Below are 20,179 nucleotides of genomic sequence, written 5' to 3' on the forward strand. Positions count from 1 at the left end.
TATTCGTGTAGCCAAACCTTGCTTTCGGCTGTGCAACCTTCCACATTCCCCTGAAGGGGTTGAGGTAGAATAAAGGAAGTATTGTTTCCGCGCAATGCACTGCGCCGTCACGACTTGGCTTCAGGCGATCATTACAACTTACCGTTTCGCTTTTTTTTTTCTTCTCTGTTATCTCTTACCGCCATTATTTGAGATGTGCCGATAGCGCTATTTATGCGTGAGAGTCGTGGGGCTGCAACGTTGCAATTTACCCTGACAAAAGGACATGCATGTGTAGAGGGAGTGGAGTTTCTATCGTGTTTTAAAGGGGCTTGATGGAGAAACACTTAAATTTGCGGACGAATTGTGTGATCGCGAATTCTGTCACATCAGTTTCCGTCCTTCCCTCCCCCTTTTGTGCATGTTCTAGCGCTTTGCGGAACTTGTGACTTTCTGAATCAATGGGGCAACTTGTTGTGGGACCTTTCTCACCTCACCTCTTTTCTTTTTCTTTTCTTGTTTTTTTTCTTATTTCCCCCGCTTCTATCACGATATGGATTTCCGTACCAATTTCGATTAGACAAGCGGATTCCCAGCAGGGTTGCATCGTGGGTTACATAGCAAGGAAAGGGTTGCCTCAGAGGAACTGTTTATTCTTACGTGAGGGAAATGAGCACCAACGGCGGCGTTGAATGTTCGAATGCCTACATTACAGAGGGCGTTAAGCTATCCCCAATTTCGTCGGAGAAAGCTGAGAACACTCAAAACAACGACGGTGTGACACTTCTGCAACCGTCGTGGTTCCCGAGAGAGGAGCTGAAGGAAGCAGTGAATGGAAGCACACAAGCCAATCCTTTGAAAGGACCTTCGCCGACCGACCAGCCGCCACCCCCGCAAGTTCTAAGTCCGGCGCAACCACAGTCGAGAAATGCACCAGCGTCCCTGTCTGAGTCTGTCAGGAGGTTACATGAACGCTTTCGCAATACTTCATGGCTTGAAATGATATGCATCTTCGTTATTATTACTGTTGTTATAGTCGGGCACTTCATTGAAATTATTAGCATCAAATACTGGCATTCGAAATTTCCAAATGGTAAAACGCCGGGAACACTAGCAACGTTGGTACTTCCATCGATACTATTGGCTGCGTTCATGGTGACTGTAATGTTGCTCTTTATCTTTTTCACAACTCCGTCGCTTCGATTTGCGTTTTGCTGCCAGTCCCTCGTCATGCTCTTCCGCATTGGATGCATAGATGCGATACAGAGCGGAGTCGGTGTATACTCCGTTATTAAGACACCGAATGCGCTCGCCGCGCTGGTAAAACCCGCAGCCCCGTTATTCGCAACCCTCTTTACGAAGATGTTCCTTAAAGACAAAAGGTCATACGGTAGCCCATGGCTTCTCATTTCACTTGCGTTCGTTATCGCTGGAATCCTTGTGGCCTCAATTTTTGACCTGAAGCATGGATTCAACAAGATTGGAAAGAACTCTTGGTGGGCAAGCATCTACTTGGTTGCAGTAGCGTTGAGTTCGTTGGTGAACGCGATGCAGGCGGTTTATATGTTAAAATTTACATACGACCCAAAATTCGACGAATTGTACAAGATTCGCGCTCGAGGGGGAACTGCGGTACCTTCAATGGGCTCCCAATCTACCTTGTTGAGTGCCCAAAACGTGTTGGCCCTCGGGGTTGGTAACGGAAACCACCAACTTGCCGTCGAGATGGGCAATATTCCGGCGGCACAGGAACCTGAGGACGTCGCGCGTACTGCGCTTAAGCGTTTACGACAGGGAAGGGGAACAAGCGTGAAAATTGTCATGCTAACCATAATGTTATTGTTCCGCTTTGCTGGAACTTTAGCATTTCTTCCACTCGATGGGGTAAAACCGTGGGGCGAGAGCAACAGCATTGGCGATGCTTGGAACAACCTCATTGCTGGTGGGAGGTGCGTCGCTACGTGTGATAACAATTTACCCCCATTTGTCATGTACACTTCAGGTGTTCTCCTCAGTTACGTTGGATCAGCATACCTCAATCAGTATAGTGTGACTATGTGTTCTATCATAAAGCAAATTGCATGGCCGTTAGCCGCCCTGATACTTGTTTTTGTCCCCAGGTGGAGTATCGATCCCGTGGTGACGCCTTGGTATTTCAGCCTCGTGTCTATTTTCATCCTTTTGTTGGCTGTCCTCTTGTATATGTTTTGGGAATGCAGCACTGGTGATGAGAAAGATAAGAATGAACGCCAGTTGAAGGAACGAATGATGTATCACTTAGCGAAGTGAGCTCCTTTGGGTAGTCGTAGTGTTTTGGCTTCCATATTTCTTAATTTTTTCATTCCCACGACTGACCAGGTAGAAGAGAGCAGGTTGTGAAGCCTGTCTAAGTTCTATTATGAACAATTTAAGTAGCAGCTCGAGGGAATGAGGGAGGACGCGTTAAGTTTCATTGTGTGAATTGAAAAGGGCATATATTTATTTACTCAGGAACGCTGAGTTAATATACTGAGCCTTTTTCCGGAATCTCTTTTTTTTTTGTCTTTTCTTTTTTGTTTCCCATTACCTCTTTTATTGGGTATACTGTCCCTCACATAAATGTTTCCACCTATATATATATATATATATATATATATATATATATATATATATTAGACATGTATTCAATAATAACATATCGCCTTTTCTGATTTCTTTTTTGTTGGTTTTTTTTAAATACTGTGATCCTCCTTTCTTTTTTTTTTACATACTCTCTTTATTTTAGTCGTTTATCTTGCTTCTCTACCACCCCGCCACACCTCATTCCCCTCACCTTTTTTTTTCACTTTGCTATCATTGCAGTATTGGCATGATGGGAGAAGAAGCCGGAAATGGAAAAATATTTTATTGACAACATTTTTTCAGGAAAGAAAATATATAAAAAAAATTTTTTTTTGAGGGAGGAAAGCGCGTTGCGTGAGTACGTGTGATGAAAGAGGGGAAATTGGTAATAATAACAACGCAAATAAAACACCCGCCGTGATGTGTGTGCATGTGTTTGCATGGAAAAGAGAGGAAAAAGGGAAGTCCGAGAAGGAAATTTAACAGAGGCAAAAATAAAGGGGAAGGAGAGATGGGTAAAAGGTATGTCGTGTATATTTCAACTGAATAGGATGAGATACTGCGCAGTAACCTTTTTCTTATTTTTTTTGTTTTTGTAAAACACAAATGCACACACACACGTGAATGAAACCAGGCGGCAGCTTGCATTTGTGACATGTAGAGTTTAAGAGGCAACGTAAGAAAAGACGGTGTAACAGGCGGAATCAGGAAAAAAAATCAAAAGAAATATCATAAATAAACAAAAATGAGATATAGTGGGAGAAGGTGTTTTGTTTCAATAATTTCCCCTCCCTTTCCTTTAAATCACCAAACTTTGACTTCTATTTCACTCCCCCCCCCATTTTTAATCATTTTGTCTTTGTTTTCTCACTTATTTTTGTCTTTTTATTTCGATTTTCATAACCTATTCTTTCCCCAATCCCTCACACACCACCACCACCACCACCTAATTACTAAATGTAAGAGGGCATAATAATAATAATAATAAGGAGGGAAGTGACGGAAGCTCTCAAAGAAAGAGGGGAAAAAAAGAAAAAAAAGGCAAAAACATACCGCTTTAGGATCCAACGCTTTCCTCCAAATAATCGTTCCTTTCTAATTTTAATTTCCTTGTTTCAAGCACCTCATGATTATATGTATGTATGTGCGAGAAACTGAAGATGATAACAAAGTTGTCATTTCTTCCATTCATACCTTAATAAAAATTAATTTAACAATGCTAATATATTTTGAGGGCAAAACACAGGACAAAAAAACAATGCAGAAACGTTTAAAAGGGTGAGAAACGACTGTTTGTGTTTTCCCTTCTCCTTGTGGGGTGTTGAAGAAAAAAAAATGTTTCAAAGACTCCTTTCTCTTTTTTTTTAAACATATTCTTCGACCAATGGTCCATTTTTTTTCTTTTTCTTTTTTCCTCCCACTTCTTTGCGGTGTGGAGGTGTCTCCACATTCCCAAAAAAAAAAGTGAAGAATAGATCCTACTTGTATTTCTTCCAATTTTTCACCACGAATATTCAGTTAACTTCGATTTCTCAAACACATGCGCAGCAATCACTACACACCTCTTAATTTGCGAACTCTCTGAGTCTTTTATTGACTAAAGAAGGAAAGAAAGGAAAAAAAAAGAAAAAAACAAAATAAAACAAAAGCGGAGAAAAACTTGGGGGACACCGCCACCCCTCCGAAATTTTCATGGCGGTTGGTGCAGGCGTACGGCAACGAGCCGCAGCTGCGGCTCGCCACTGGCGTCGTGTTTCAGTTAAAACGCTGCGGAGTCGACTCTCCACCCCGCACGTGTGTGACATAAAACTTCCGCTCATATCAAATGAGGCCCCAGTGGGTTCGGGACCGGCGCTGAACATTCGCCTGGGGACCAACAACGAAGAGATCATGCGATGGTGCCAACTCGAGTACTTTGGTTTTTTAAAGCCTGCAGATGCCGCCACCGACTCGCATACGAGTAACACAAGTGATGTATGCATCCACTCCGGGCCTCCAGGGCAGTTGGGATACCCATACGCGCTGACAGCGGAAGTTGATAATTTCACTGATGCGGTGCGACGCGATGAGGAGTCCGCTGAGTGGCAAAATATTAGTGGAGCGGAAAGTGCGCATCCTTCGCGGTGGTTGACTCAACTGCTTCTGGACGGTTTCATCTCCCGCCGCGTGGCTGCACACGTTGGTTTATCAGCTGACCATTTGATGGACACAGTGAGGATGGCACGGCAACTAAAGGTGCCACTCGCACCGAGTGAGGTGTCACCGCATTATTTTTCTAATGATCTCTTGTCAACTTGGGGGGTGTTTGGAGAACTGAAATCGGGCGATACCGATTTTGTTGGTGACTACGTGCATCGGGTGCTGCAGTTGGCTCACGCCAGTTCTGTCATCTCTGCTTGTCACTCCGTTTGGTTGAAAGGTACGGCTATATGTAATGGTAATGGTGGCGCCGTAATCATTTTAGGCCCGAGAGCAAGTGGGAAAACAACACTTGCGCTTCATTGTTTGGCAACGTCAACACCCAAAATACGTCTCATAGGGTTGGAACATTTTCACATTGCGCCTGAAAGCGTCATTCAGGGAGCCTCCATTAGCAGTGGTGGTGCGCGCGCGCTTCTCATGTCCATTCCATCACCGGCTAGTGTCGGTATCGGCGCTCTTATTGGATCACTTAAACCGAACCCCAGCTTAGTTGAGGCCGCCCACACTTTCACGTGTAGTGCTGCAACGATCAACAGTCTCATGCGTAACAGCGAGGAAACCATATGGTTTATGGGGCGACGGCATGTAGTAAATATAAACGAAGCATTTGGACCACATCGTTGGTGCCCCACATGGTTTGGTACTGTAAAGGGAATTGTGCTGTTGAATTGGGATGTTCATGAGCTTTCACGTCCAACCTCATCGGCAGGCACCCAAATCATCCATTGGACAGAGAAGGAAGACTGCTTCAAGGCACTGAACGCCTTCGCAACAAATGCAGGAGCCGCCCTGTTCAAGGGGCACTATCTTATACGCTCCATGTACAACGAGTTAAATGCACACAGACAATTGGAAGAAATGCTCTTTTCTGGTGGTGAAGTTGATGGAAAGGTGGGAGTCCCACCAATATTTGAGGTTCGAGGCGCAGTACACTTCGATGCCGTGGTTAAGTTGATATGCGATCGCCTCCTTAACGAAACGAACTAACGAGTATATTAATAAAAACTATTATCGTACAATACCATAATGGAACTATGTCAAAACCTGAGTGATTGGTGGGCGAGAAACCTTTGAAACACAATGCAATGTGTATCCGTATCTATTCATGAGAGAACAATTGTTCATGCTCAACAGATTAGGTGAGAAAAGGTACGATAAACTTGGAGTGCGAGTCGCTGTGACGCCAAGCAATGCGTCATTGCGAATTGCTACGCAACAAGCTGCAACGTTTTGCGCGCACGGAGCCATATGTTTCCCCGCTATTAATTACGTAGACGTTCCTTTTCGTGGTACTTTCGTTTGGTTGAACTATCCTCGCACATGCTGATGATTTGTTGATATATTTATTTTTATACGTGTGCGAGTGCGTGTATGAGTGTCATTACTATACCACATGTGGATAGCTTCCTGTATCTCTCTTTCATCTCCCACCTTTCCTTTTTTTCCTTATTCACCCTTTAAAAAAAAAAAATGGTTTCCTAAATACACACACACACACATATATATACATACATACCAAGCCCGAGGCAGATCCAATAGGATTTTGGGAACTTCTATTGGGCTTCACAAAGAAAAGTACATTGTCACACATACAAAACTGCGTTAAATGATGTTTCACACATTCACTGCGCTGTTTATCACGGCGACATGTGTGTCGTGCTCAAGAGCTTCCGCTGCCGCAGCAGCCGTCACAGATGCAGAGCCTGCAGCTACCAGCGGTTCCACATCCCGTTGTACGTTACTGCAACAACTACTAGGCGTAGGACGCAGCGTAAATTTTACGAAGAGATATGTAAAGGAGCTCGTGGATCAATCGGTGCGGGCTGAACAGGAATGCACTTATTACCTCTGGACGGCGAGAGGTAACATCACATTTTCCTCCAAAGTGCTCTACGACGGTCGAAGAAGCCGCGGGAGTAGCAACGTATACGTTAAACTCGCAGAGAGAGCTTTTGAAGAAGCTAAGTTGGATCATGAAATTCTGAGAGAAACTGTGTATAGCGTGGAACGGAATTTGTTGGTGATTAGGTCGCAAAGCGCCGAGATGAACCGCAACGGATATGAAGCCGTTAAGGAAAGCAAAAAAGCCGTAGCCAAATTGGTGCGCTCCGCGAATCGTTATATGGGGAGATATCATGGAGGCGATGACGACATTTCGGAGACATGTAAATTAGCCCCAGCATCTGGCGTCACATTCGCCTCGTTAGAGCATGCCATGCGGAACATTACTGACGAAATGGTCGATTCAGATGCTCTGGAAGGGGCGAGAAAAGTGTTCCGCTCGCTCGTGGAAGTGGAAGAGGCTAGAAAGAAAGCAATGCGAGTGGCTCAAGAGATAAAAGAGGGAAAACAGTTGGCACAGGGAGCGGAGGCGAGAGTTGCGGGACATGCCAACGCTGTCTTTAGTGTGATGCGCACCAGTAAACAGAGCATGACAATTAACCATTCCAGGGGCGGAACGAACGCATCTCAATTCCTTTGGAATTGGATTAAATTCCTTTTGTTGTCGCTGATTAGTGCCGCGGCCCCATAAGGTATTTTCCGTCGCAGCAGTGTATATAGTCCTTTGTTTTGATTATCGGACCTCACGTAGAGAAAAGTAATTTATTAGTTTCAAGTGTCTATAACTTAACTGTTATGTTTTACTTGTTTTTTCCCCCCCCTTCCCACCGAATGACGTCTTTTCATTTCCTTCTGTTTTTTTTAGTAAGAAAAACTTTTCTTTTGTTTTGCGGCTCTCAAAGAATATACCGTACAGGCTATAAAGTATCTCGTGCAGCTACCTTGTCAGTTGCAGAGCTTATATTCTGTTAATTCATCCTGATTCTACCTGAACTTCTAATGTTATAGTGTAATATATGTTATAGCAGCCGCACGTGCCGAAGAAAGTGGAAAGTACGTCCAACTGCGGTCATGTGCGGGAAGCGCCGTCTTTTCTTTCTTCATTTCCCTTTTGTTTCCTTTTTCAGAACATATTGGTACCGCAACATAGGTATTGTCCGATGCGTGAGTGGATACGCGGGGGTACGCGATTTGGTCGGAAAATATTTTTTTCCTGCGGCATCGTGTGCTTTTCGATAATTGAGCTAATATTTTGAGTCCCTACCTGTTATCAAAATCTTTGTCTTTCCTCCATCTTGATTTTTACAAGGTTGGTTACAGCATTAATGGTTTTGTTTTGACACATTGCCTACGTTAAGGTTTAAGGAATTTGGACCGTTAGCGCCGTCAGGCTTTGCACACCCAAGCGCGTACACGCTCAACGCATTTTGATTCAGTCAAAGCGGGCTTCTGAGGCTTGTGGACTACCAAACAACAACATTATTGATAATAATAATAATAATACAAAACAATGATAGCGATGGCGATGATAAAAGTGGCATTTCAGGTAGCAGCCACTTAACAACACACGTCGGAAGGCTCTGTCATTCGAAACGGTTGCGGGACTCTGAGATTTATTGACGAGATTTTCGGTTACGCACTATCCATGAGAAGCGGATGTTGTTTTGTTTCGTTTTGTTAAATTTCTTTTTTTTTTTTTTGCATCCCTCCTCGGGAAAGCGCGTGAGGAAACTTGTTGAAGGTGGTAAGTTTTTGGTGAAGGTCGGAGGCGCTGCGCCTCTTAAACGAGATTAGCTCCGTAAGTATTCGGAAGGCATTCGCGTCCCCAAACGCAACTGTGTTGAACTTTCAAATAACAAATTGAATTAGAGCGAGGAATGCTGCATATGCGGCACAGTGAGCGTAGCGTACCCGATCACAGTGCCGCAACCGCCAAATCTGTCTGGAAGGTTGCGCGTTGGTGCGCTGGAAAATCTTTTTTTTTTTAGCCGTGTTGTTCGTTTTAGGGAACTGTGCCAACAGCAGCAGCAAAGGGGGAAAAAAGGTTCATTATGTTTGCAGATCGATAAGTGCAGCGCCGCCGCGCTCATTGGCTAGAAAACTCCATTGTGCTAAACGAAATGGCTCACTCCGTATTTTTTCAATTAATCCACCATTCACTGTGAACTGAGTTCAGGTTTTTTGTTTTCCGTTAGCAAGGCCACTTCCACTTTGCTACTCATGTTTCTTCCGTCTCAGAAACAAAAAAAAGTATGCAGTAAGAAGAGGAAAAATCCATAAGGAAAAGAGGTCTTGTTTGTTTATTTGTTTTGGACGCATGCTTCGACATCATCACTTGAAAACCACCCGCAGTGGAGGTGTAAGATAAATAAGACAGCAGATTACAACAAAAACTGCCCCAAACCTTCCCCATCCGTATTCGTTACGCTACCCGCATTATTATCGTTATTGCGGTGACTTTCTCATTTGAGCCACCGTGGGTGGCCTTCCCTCCTAAGATGCGGTACAGTTATGTGGCTTTGAGTGAAAAACTGCGAGTAGCGGCGCCACTGACATGCACACACACACACACACACACACGAGTCCCCACGCCAGTACGCGCGCGAATATGTTCATATTACCAAGTGCTCCCTGTGGTGGGCATCACCTCAGCGGTTTTATTTATTTATTTTTCTTTCAAAAAACAAAAAAAAACAAGAACAAAGGCAATGAGCCCCTGCTACACTTCTCATAGGTACTCATCAAACATAATCACGGAGTTCCTCGCACATTCCGCCTGCCCGGCCGTCGGAGGTTCACTCACTCGACCTCAAGTCCAAACGCAACAGGACCAAACCGCAAGGGATTCTCCACTGAGCGGAAGACGTAAATCCTCCTGCACGCCGCCAACGTAATTTTTCTTTTTTTTCCCCTCATTGAATTTTATAGCTTTCGCATTCACCCACCCCATGCCCGTTTAACATGCCATCCGGTTCATCCCTGTGCGGTTTCCATCATTGCCTTTGAAAATTAAATTCCCGCGGTCTCTTCCTTCCCCTTCTTGAAGTAAACGTGGGAAAGATCCACCAACAAGTAAATCTCAGTGGGAGGAGACTATACAAAATCTCGCCTCTTCAGCATCCTTCTACGGAGGCGCCTGGTCGACGCTTAGTGGATTCATTTAATCCATGTGCATCAGACAAAAAACGAACGATTTGAGTTCCCTCGCTATTTTACCGGTTGCACATGCAAACGGTTCATACAAATCCGCACCACATCGACAATACCAAATGTAATGAAGAGGTCTGAAACATCACACGCACCTCTCGCTCCCTCACACCGATGTGGAGAGTTCCAAATGTTTCACCCCGAGGGCGTGAATGTTGAATTCCCCACGATCGGAGAAGCGTCTTTGCACGCCCATGACACATGTGGAGTGAACCACAACCACGCAAAACATAGCCTCCACGCCACCCCCACAACTTTTAACCCTACCGGAAGGGATAACAACAAAACGGTTGGCGGGAAATGTAGTTTGCAATGCAGCCTGCAAGTAAGCCTTCTTGCTGTCTACATTTGTGTTGTTCTTCACGCTAAACGAAAACCCAACTTTGTGGAGTTGCTGATCCGATGCCGAGGATGCGGGGAAATGTTCAATCCGAAGCTTCTCTAACCCGAGACGCATCTCGGGAAGGATGGGGCAGCATGTTAACTCGCAAGGTATCAGACGAAAACAGTGACGCAGCGCGGGGCGTTGGTTCTCCTCAACATCCTCAAAAATACGTTCAACAACGGTACGTACCAGTGGGTTGTGCACAACTGAGTGCGCTACGAGGGCCTCAGCTCCAGAAGTAACATTGGGGCCGTCTTCGTTATGTGGCTCAATCACAACCGGATTCGCCCTGCAATGATTATCACCGTTTCCCTCCGCCTCCGCACATGAAACAATCCCAGCCCGCTGTAGAGGAAAAGGTATGCTCACCATCAGGTGACCTTTGCAGCACGTCTCGAGTGGGGCCAACCAGCGGCAATTTCTCTGCTCTGATTTGTTTCCTGTGAAACTTCCTGTTCGCGATCGTTTCCGAGGGGGCCGTTCCCCATCGTCGTCACTATTTCTCTCCTTATCTTCGATGGCGGGCCCTGGTATGTAAGCGGCGAGCTCCGCCGTGAGAAGACTCGAGGTGGAGGGGCTTGGTTTCTCCAAAACATTTGTTTCAGTTGTTGAACCCACTTGTTTTTTCTCACCGTTGCTACCATCATGTTCCCTTTCCAAATCCGCTATGAGTGGCTGCAAATAGAGCTGCAGTTCCCGCAACGCCTTCGACTCCTGCCGGGGGGTTCACAGTCCATAAAAGTCCTGAAATGCGACCGTGTGGTACCAGAATGCGGCCAAGACGGCCCTTGTGGTGACGTTGTTTCCCCGCGTCTTGCCGATACGTCCGCGGTGCCGGCATCTCACCTTATTTGACCAAGCGTTTGCTTTGGAATCAAAAAGAATTTTGAAAATTTTGTGAAATAGCCGCAAAAAAAAAAAATAAATAAATCATATTTACAGCGAAGAGGCGAAGCGGGTGATGAAGAGAGGAATTACTAATACAAATGAGTGATAAGGCAAAAATATACGGGACACCGCCATTTTTGTTAGACACATTCGTGATCAACACTTCTAATTTGTGATTTTCAAGGACGGACAATCCCCTGCCTATGCACACATATATCAGCACTTTCCCCCGCGCTACTTCATCCAATAGCGTGCCGTTCGTATACGCGCCACATATTCCTCACCTAATGTGTGGGTTCCCGTGCCAAAGCAAACACCACAACCTGCGCCTATCGTCATATTCTTCGTTATTTTCATATCGAGAACATAAACCCTAACCTCAAAAAAAAAAAATTTGCGTTACATATTGGATATTGGTTATCCTCACTTTCCCGCGAGATGCAAGCGGAATGCTACAACTTTAAGTGAATTTTGGCAGCAGGTTTTTGTGCCGAAAAGGAGAGCTTGTGGTACACACCCGCTGTTTAATATTTAACGAAACAATAACAGTAACAACTAAATGTCGACAACACCTTCAGAGCATGTGGCAGGAGGTTGATTGTTACTAAGGCGTGTTAACGGTTAACCGTTGTGGGTTTGCATACAATTATATGCCCATACGTCCTCACTTGATCCTATAGTGATGCTCATGTAAAACTTCCTTCATGGTAGGATAAACTTTTAGATATGATGAAGATACGCAAACTACAGCCAGTAAATATATCAACTTGCCACCTCCGGAGGTGGTTGGTAATTTTCTTCCCCCCCCCCCCGCTAGCGCCATGAGGGAAGGTGTATTACCACATTTGCAAACACACACACACACACAGAAAAAAAAAAAGACAACACCAAATAAATGCAATCCGTTACGGGTGAGTAAAGGTACATAAATATCCTTTTGGAAAGTGGTGGGCACAGGAAGCACCCATAATTTTCCTCACGGTCCGTACGGTAAGGCGACAAACAAACAGCTCACCGTAATCCAACAGAGTAAAAATACTTTTTTACAACATCACCCCAACATCCGGCACCACCACAAAAACACAAACGGCCGGAGCCCTTTTCACATCATGTACACACAAAGTCACCAAGGAACTACGGTACGAAACAAAGTGAAATGTGACGGAAGGAAATATGCTCAAAATATGTGAAAAGAACCAATGATGCGAAGTCACCACACCAACTCAACCACTAATATCATTTTTTCCTTCTCCATACACGCACCATTGAGTCCTTTTATTCACCTTTTTTTTCTATTTTTTCTTCCGGCCACTAAAACTCTAGCGTAACAGTCGGTTCCCTTCTCTATCTATTCAACGCCTCAGTCTCTCTTTAATACAATATATATATATATATATATATACCTATATATATATATACCTCAACCGCAACACGTGCGCTTGGAGAGAGTCATAATCTCTTTCTTTTGTTCGTTCTCTTTACCATTTTTTGTCTTTGTTTTCTTTTGCTCCTTCCTTCTTCCATACTCCCCCCTTTTTTTTTCTCTCTATGAACTCGGTGGGCCTTCCTCCTCTTCCTCTTCCATTCATGTTGCTGTTTTTTTTTTTTTCGTTCCCATCTTTCTCTCTGTTTCATCACGGCGTTTTTCATCTAATTCACTTTGGTACGTGAACGTGGGCCTTTACATATATGCGCGTGAGAAGTCAAGGGAGTTGAATGGGAACTGGAGGTTGCCACAGAAAGGATTATTTAAAAAGAAAAAAAAAGTAAATATAAGAATAAATACACGGGGGAAAAAAATAAACAAGTTGAAGATAATCACACAAATACAGAGGCGATACGCCACGCCACTGGGGCAAAGAGAAGCACAAATCCCGCACCTACAGCCATTTGTTCAACACGTGTGGCCTCTGCAACAAGAGCGAGAAAAGCAACAAGTGCTGCTGCTGCTGTTTGCTTCAAGCCAACAGGCATGAAAGATGTAGTGAAAAGCGCGAAGGCCGCTACTAGCACCACAACAGCGTGGCCCAAAGCAGTAAGTTGCGCAATAACTGAATACATGATTTCTTTCTTGTCCTTACCACTGGTGAATATACTGACCTTGAAGGTAGGGACAGTAAGAAATGGCCGAAGAACGGCGTAAAGCGTCTTTTCCTCATTGGAGAAGCTAAAAAGCGGAAGAGCAAAGGCACCAAACACTAAAACAGCAAGCGTGGCGATTGACGCCCACAACTGCTGTGAGCAGCGAATACGAACCTTTTCGAGTAGAGATTGGCGGTGTTGACCGTACCAAACCTCGAAATCGGGTGAGCGGAATAAGTCATCAAGTGCCTTTGCTGTAATGGGTTTACCACCTGTGGCATAACGTTTAGCTGATCCTAATTCTGGAGTGTGTCCACTGGGCCTTTCCCGACCCCTGCTTGGTTTTGGTTCTGCTTGCGCCCGTAATTTTACTGAAGTGAGTATGGGGAACTGCATCACAACACCTCGCAGCAGTGCCCAAAGGAAGAGGTGAAGGGGTTCACTCTGCTGGTGGTATTTCTCCAAGAGCGGCTTAAGCAAAAACGCCCACAACGGTGCCACCACAAGTGCAATGATGAAAGCGTGTTTCATTGCCACGGGGTTCCATAAGGATTGCGGAACGCGCTGTGTAAAATATCGAAAGCCCTCCATTACTTCCAACTTGGCTTATTTCTCACCCCTTTCCGCTCTTTTCCCTATTTACTCAATGTGAACCTACAGGGTTTTCTCAGAAACGCCACTCCCTCTAAAATACCTTCCCGTTGCTTCGCTCTTTTTTCTTGCTGTGTATTCGTCTTTCCTAATACACTTTAAGTGGCTTTCGCGTGGTGTCTGCTACTGCTGAGGTTTAAAAAAAAAAAAGATGACACAACTGCAGGACAGTAGGAATGTGTAAAACCAATTATTCGTATGAACAACAACAACAACAGCTGGATATGAGGGGGAATAGAAAAGTCAAAACCACAAGGGGAAATATGCACACACTTGCGGAGTCTTGCAACGCTGATAAAATTGTGTGCTAAAGCTTGATCAGAACATTCACAAGGTTTTTTTTTTCGATACGAAGGCACGTGTCGATGTTTTTTTTCTTTTGGTGTTTCCCTTGTCAACAAAGGCGGCCACCGCTTCATGACTTTGCGCACACGATACCATCAGTGTTTTCGTACGATCCACTTTATGCAATTGATTTAATGATTGTTTGCATTTCTCTTCAACATTCAGATAATTACACACATTTTACTCCTTTAAATCAATTTATGCCGCATACCGTGTGTGCATATTAGGGCAAAACAACCAACGGTGCTTGCGCCAGAAACCAATGGAAGATCACACAAAACTTTAATTGGAAAAAAAAAGTATATCCAAGCATCAAACGAAGTTGGGCGGCGGCAGTGACAAAACAAACCCCCCCCCCCCAAAAAAAGGAAGCTGCTGCAGAAATTTTTTTCTTTTCTTCCCGCTTTGCTTCCCTCTACACAAACATGCTCATTTCCTTTACGTCACAGTCGCAAAAAAAAAAAAATAGACCTGTGCACGATGATATGTCCCACGCTTGACCACGGCACTGCCTTTTTAGCAGCACGAATAACAATAATAAGAAAAAAAAAGGAACAAAAAAAATTATTTAGTTAATTATTACGTAACATCCCTGTTCTTACAATAGTCGCTGCCTATTATCACCACCTCCCATTTCTAGTCCGGAGGTACTTCGAAATCCACAAGATATTTACAAGGAACTCACAATAAGTGTATCAATGTGCATGCGCGCACGGTCCCGTCACCACATAGGTCTTTTTTGTCCTTCAATATTAAACGGGGACCCAAAACAGAGAGTGGGAAAAGCAACACCCCGCTTGTACACCCGGACATGCGCGCGCACACGTGACTTCAGTGTGGTTGAATGGTGGTTTATTTTCGTTACGCTGTGTTTTTTTTATATATTTCTCTCCTTTCCCCTTTTCTAACTAAATTGCAAAATACCACTGATTACATATGTATATATGTGTATGTGTGTGTGTGTGTGCGTCCACCAACTGCGAACATCTGCTGCCCACGCTCACACCACCTCCTCCACGGACTGTTCTCAAGAAGTGAAAATCCCGGCGAGCCGCCAGTGGTGAGGAGGAGAAGCAGAGAGGGAAGTGGACCAGTAGAAGTGTGGACAACTGGGCCGAACATAAACCACTTGCCTGTTTCAATGCCACTGTGCCATACCCATGGAAACTCAACACGGTTCGCGCTGTCCTCGTTCACCCTCGACACGTATGCACCACTCATTTACAACGGAGCGGGAACACGTTACACTCCCCTTTCTTTTGTGATATCCCGTTGTTTTTGTAACGGCAGTGTAGCCTACGGGTTAATCAGCCGGATCGCACTCTCTAGCCCATTCTACGTTCACTGAACACATCGGAAGGCGCCATCACAGCGTTCCCGACTCGCCGTCAACCGTATGAACGAGCTCTTTGTCATAACCCATGCTCAGTAACTCATTCTTCACGTCGCGCTGCATCACGGGCGGTCCACACACAACAATCAGCGGCTCACTCGATGGCGGTTGCAGCACCTTCTGCAGGGATTTCTTGTTGACAAACCCCACTCCACCTGTCCACCCTTCGGGTGGGTTGTTAAGAACGAAGTTGCAGACGAACTTGTCGGGGAACTCTTCCGCAAACCGCTGCAAAATTGAGCGATACGTCAATGTGTCGTACTCTTCTGCGGCGTATATAAGACGGATGCTTTCCAACGTGTCCACGTAAGGCTTCTTGAGTGCCGCACGAATAACCTGCAACATGGGCGCGACACCAGTCCCTGCCGCGACAAGAGCAAACCGCGTAATAGGCCGGTTACGAAACAGCAGACACTTCTTTACTGGGTCTTGATCAATACGAAGACCTCCACATGCTTTGATTTCGACGGAGTCGCCCGGTCGCAAGGCGCAGATCCATTCCTTCAATGTGCCCTTGTCGGCACGAACCAGAAGGGAGATAGTGCCAAGGTCCTCTGGTAGTGTAATTGGACTGAAGTAACCAACAAGTTGTTGGCCGTCCCACTCGCCACGGATGGCCACAAATTCGCCCAGATTGAGACCTGTGCGCTGCAGCGCCCCAGGTAGGTTAAAACGAAGAACACGAGAGCCGGTCCCGAACTGTTCGCCGGAGCGGGACTCACGTACAACAACGGAAGTCCAACTCGTCTTGGAGAGGGCTATCTCACGTTTTTGAAGTATTGTTGCGGCACGGTCACCCGCAATTTTCCCGAATACCACACATTCCAAGAGCGAATTACCACCAAGGCGGTTACCACCGTGCACACCACCCGTCACTTCACCGGCACCAAACAAGCATCGAATCGGTCTATGGTTTTCCAGAATATTTAAACCTTTGTACTCCTGAAGAACTTCAGCAGCCGGTGAAATGAGGCAGCCACCCATTGTGTAATGAATGGAAGGCGTGACAAAAGCAACATTGTACGGCCCCCTTGTACCCACCACACAAGGGAATACTACCTTCCCCGTCACAGGGCACGCAACTTTGGCCTTGCTGCAAGTTTCATACTTTTCAAGCGTATCCCGTAATTCACCTTCGTCACAGCCAATCAGTTTGGCCAACTCTTCCACAGTCTCAGCACGCTGGAACAAACCAAGCTTCTTTCCGTAGAACCCCAGTGCACCGCCACCGAAGAGGTTTGTTGCATCTTCGTTGAGCACGCAGTACGCAAAGTAACATCCACCGGATCCAGGGTATTCATTACCCTGCGTATTAATTGCCTTGGATACAACAGAGCGGAGGTCAAGTTCATTCACGAAGCGCTTTCCTTGCTTGTTGAGTAATATCCCACCCGAACCTCGGAGTGCCTCCGGGCCGAGAATCTTCGTTGTGTTCGCGGGATCCTTTGGATCGATAAGCCCTGTGGGGTGTAGCTGAACCTTATCCATATCCACAAGCTTTGCACCAACCGATGTTGCGAGTTTAACCCCGTCACCGGTCGCCCAGGGGCCATTTGTCGTTGGAAAACTGGCCAGGTGAGGCGCATACTTGCAGAGCAGTGAATTTTCTTCACGGTCATTGGAGAAACCACCAGTTGCAAGAACGACGGCATCCGCAAGCAATTTTGATGGCTGGCCATCCACATCGGAGAGGTCCCTGTATCTTACACCCGTAACACGCACTTCGGAGGCGCCATCAGGTGTTGTATCGGTTTCGTGCAATAACTCGGTCACGGACACATGTGTCATAATCGTTACTCGCTCAGAGAGGTTGTTACGGATGTGATCCTCGAGGGTTCTCATGATCGTATGACCAATTGGTAGGGGTGTCCCGTCCGTTTTGTCCGGGGCACGGTGGGTTCGCTTGAAACTGTGGCCACCAAGTTGCGAGAGGACACTGAGTGGCACACCAAGAGAAGTAAGCCAACCAATTGCGTCCCCACTCTTAACTGAGAGCACTTTGACGAGGGCAGGATCGGTAGTACCGCCAACGCCAGAGAGAAAAGTGTCACGCTCAAAATACTTTCCACCGTCGAGAATATCTGACTTTGCCTGCGTACGCGTCCCCCACCCATTAATACCTGATGTAGCCTTTGCGCTGTTCCCCCCGATTCTTCCTTCCTTTTCCATGAGTATGACTTGTGCACCACAACTTGCGGCTTCGATGGCCGCTGAAAGGCCCGCTAGACCTCCACCCACAATAACAATTCTGGAGGGCAAACTCCCGGCAATCCGTATTTCACGTAGCTCCCGTGTTTCTTGCGCTATCTCGTGCATATGTGCTAACCGCTCGCCCTGACGGGTATAGGCGAAGTAATTCGTCACACGACTTCGAACGTAACGCCAGCCCTCTAATAAGTAGCGAATCCTCACAGCATCACGCTTCACAAGGCACACTGTTGCCAGAGCATCAGCGTACATTGCGCTATAACATTTCACAGACACTTGAGCGAGTGCCCCTTCCTCAGGAGATAGTAGCCCCCTTCGCTGCCAGTCAAAAATGCTCCCCGCCACTCCATGCTTTGGATGATACAAAACGTTTTCGTAGTCACCACTGGTGCAAAGGGCTTCATCATCAAGCTCCACCACATGAAGCAGGGATGGAGAATCATCGTCCTTCTCTTCCTGCTCCTCCTCCCCCATTTTTAACATTTTCCCTTTGGCGCGCCGAATCACCTCCTCCACAGATGGCGGTCGTTTGATAGCAACTGCCCATAGGTTTCCTTTGATGTTCCTACCCGACGCTCGAATATCCCCGCCCCACTCAAAGAGCACGTTTGGCATACCGGCCGCACGAAGATGATCCACTACATAATCAACTGTGTAGCCTTTGTTCACACCACCAAGATCAAGCCTCGCTTCAGAGTGCTTGCGAGCTATTGTTCCCTCCTCGAGGTCCACGTCAAAACTTTGCGCTAAGGAGAAGAGCTCTACCTCGGCTTCCGTTACGGAAATGTCGGACATGTCGTTGTGGTCCCTCATTGCCCCCCGAAGTCGGCTGATAATTGGACCTGCCGCCGGGTCGAAGCCCATTCCGCTGGAGTGATGTACACTGATGGTGCACTCCATCACGTGCCGGAGATCCTCCGACATTTGATGCTTCTCACCCACCGGCAGAGAGTTGACACGCGACAACTCGCTTTCAGGATTGAAACAATTGAGGGAGTAGTCCACCATGTGAAATGCCTTTCGCAAAATCTCAGCTGCCTTTGCTTCGAATTCACCTGTAGAGCGCGAGTTACAAAGAACCACGGCGAGCCTGTACGGAATCGTGTGCTCCAACCCCTTTAAGTTAATGATAGTGGGTTCATCTTCTTGACAAAGACCACTATTACTTGAGAGCAACTCGCGCGCCATGCGGTCACGCTTCTTTGCTGCCGCCTCCGGGTCAGTGACAACAATCGAAGCCGAGGAAATACCATCGGCGCCATGGGACGTAAAACGCTTTTGACATGAAACAACCGAGGGAGCGGGTGGCGCTAGGGATTTGAAGAAGCGCCCCCATACGACCCGCATTGGTGAAACCGAGTCGCAAGGGTCGCCGACAAGCGAAGGGCTGTCTCGCGCAACTCCAGAGCTTCCCGCCACTAATGCAGATGTGGCTCGAAGGAGAAGTTGCTTCGTTGAGAGCATTATGTCGAAGAACTCCACTTTTTTCCCTTGAAATCGGATCTTTAGCCTTTCCCTTCCTTTAAAGTTTATTTTGACTCTTTCCTAGTTCCTTATGAAGCCCCTCGCTCAGCTGCTGGTTTGTAATGACACTTAATTTGATAATCCCCACCGAATACTGGATTCTATCATGTTGAGTCAACAGAGAACGACAAAAAAAGAGGATGCATATCACTGGCTTACGCTGCCAACAACGTCCAAAGAAGGACGACACAAAAAAAAAAAAATAACGGATAAAAATGCGCAGAAAATTACAGTATGGAATCCACCAAATACAATATGAGGATCTTTATGTTATGAAGATCTCAGCGGAACGGGAAAAAATGGGACCACAATTGCGTGATTGAAATGATGCATAGTAGTCGAGAGGTTACTCGCTCCCCCCATCACACAGCATTAACAAAGTCTGTGGCTTAAAGTACCAGAGCAAAACGCCCACACAGCTCGTTCGTGTTGGAAGAGTAACCGTTACCCCCTTTGCTACACATTTCCCGGCTGTTTTTGCTATCTTTTCTCTGTTACAGTTTCCCACTCCGGCATTGCTTGCTATCACCAAATCGGTTTGATGAAAGGAGACAAATATGGCAAATCATCGCCAAATCCATCTTACCAATACGCACGCAGGGGGCTGTAGCTAAAGTACTTAACGCACTAAACCCTTTTTCATTCATCCAATGGTCGACACTCCAGATACAGATACACATGCACGCACACATATATTTATATTTATTTATGTGTCTTAGCATGATAAGAATGATTAGGAAGGACCTACGGAAGTGGTGATGGCAGAAATCATGTTGCGTAGTGATGCATTGGCTCAACCATGCTGGCAGCGGAAAGTGCCTTCGTGCTGGGTCCATCAGCACAAAAAATCACCGAATGACACGAAAAATACA

The 20,179-nt window shown here is 46.0% G+C and overlaps 6 protein-coding genes across 6 annotated transcripts, besides 10 other annotated features; 3 read left to right on the top strand and 3 right to left on the bottom strand.

Annotated features, from left to right (window-relative positions):
* Positions 1–648: 648 nt before the first annotated feature.
* Positions 649–2,268, top strand: Tb10.70.3810 (hypothetical protein, conserved; the record flags this gene model as incomplete). Its single annotated transcript, XM_817516.1, has 1 exon — positions 649–2,268. One exon carries the CDS (start codon positions 649–651, stop codon positions 2,266–2,268), a length of 1,620 nt encoding a protein of 539 aa, XP_822609.1.
* A 320-nt stretch (positions 2,269–2,588) lies between these two features.
* Positions 2,589–2,631: a microsatellite.
* A 257-nt stretch (positions 2,632–2,888) lies between these two features.
* Positions 2,889–2,914: a sequence feature (AT_rich).
* A 1,269-nt stretch (positions 2,915–4,183) lies between these two features.
* Positions 4,184–4,238: a sequence feature (A-rich).
* Positions 4,239–4,272: 34 nt separating this feature from the next.
* Positions 4,273–5,769, top strand: Tb10.70.3790 (hypothetical protein, conserved; the record flags this gene model as incomplete). The annotated part of the gene is made up of 1 exon (XM_817517.1): positions 4,273–5,769. The coding sequence occupies one exon, from the start codon at positions 4,273–4,275 to the stop codon at positions 5,767–5,769; it is 1,497 nt and encodes a 498-aa protein (XP_822610.1).
* Positions 5,770–6,264: 495 nt separating this feature from the next.
* Positions 6,265–6,298: a microsatellite.
* A 90-nt stretch (positions 6,299–6,388) lies between these two features.
* Tb10.70.3780 (hypothetical protein) lies at positions 6,389–7,315 on the top strand (the record flags this gene model as incomplete). The annotated part of the gene is made up of 1 exon (XM_817518.1): positions 6,389–7,315. One exon carries the CDS (start codon positions 6,389–6,391, stop codon positions 7,313–7,315), a length of 927 nt encoding a protein of 308 aa, XP_822611.1.
* Positions 7,316–8,093: 778 nt separating this feature from the next.
* Positions 8,094–8,156: a microsatellite.
* A 1,020-nt stretch (positions 8,157–9,176) lies between these two features.
* Positions 9,177–9,204: a microsatellite.
* A 733-nt stretch (positions 9,205–9,937) lies between these two features.
* Tb10.70.3760 (hypothetical protein, conserved) lies at positions 9,938–10,588 on the bottom strand (the record flags this gene model as incomplete). The annotated part of the gene is made up of 1 exon (XM_817519.1): positions 9,938–10,588. The coding sequence occupies one exon, from the start codon at positions 10,586–10,588 to the stop codon at positions 9,938–9,940; it is 651 nt and encodes a 216-aa protein (XP_822612.1).
* Positions 10,589–11,126: 538 nt separating this feature from the next.
* Positions 11,127–11,155: a sequence feature (AT_rich).
* Positions 11,156–12,483: 1,328 nt separating this feature from the next.
* Positions 12,484–12,522: a microsatellite.
* Positions 12,523–12,559: 37 nt separating this feature from the next.
* Positions 12,560–12,732: a sequence feature (CT-rich).
* A 190-nt stretch (positions 12,733–12,922) lies between these two features.
* Tb10.70.3750 (hypothetical protein, conserved) lies at positions 12,923–13,777 on the bottom strand (the record flags this gene model as incomplete). The annotated part of the gene is made up of 1 exon (XM_817520.1): positions 12,923–13,777. One exon carries the CDS (start codon positions 13,775–13,777, stop codon positions 12,923–12,925), a length of 855 nt encoding a protein of 284 aa, XP_822613.1.
* Positions 13,778–15,119: 1,342 nt separating this feature from the next.
* Positions 15,120–15,152: a microsatellite.
* Positions 15,153–15,548: 396 nt separating this feature from the next.
* On the bottom strand, positions 15,549–19,247 carry Tb10.70.3720 (NADH-dependent fumarate reductase, putative; the record flags this gene model as incomplete). Its single annotated transcript, XM_817521.1, has 1 exon — positions 15,549–19,247. One exon carries the CDS (start codon positions 19,245–19,247, stop codon positions 15,549–15,551), a length of 3,699 nt encoding a protein of 1,232 aa, XP_822614.1.
* Positions 19,248–20,179: the final 932 nt, after the last annotated feature.

This window comes from Trypanosoma brucei, chromosome 10 (genome assembly GCF_000002445.2).
Source record: "Trypanosoma brucei brucei TREU927 chromosome 10, whole genome shotgun sequence".
Classification (NCBI taxonomy): Eukaryota; Euglenozoa; class Kinetoplastea; order Trypanosomatida; family Trypanosomatidae; genus Trypanosoma; species Trypanosoma brucei.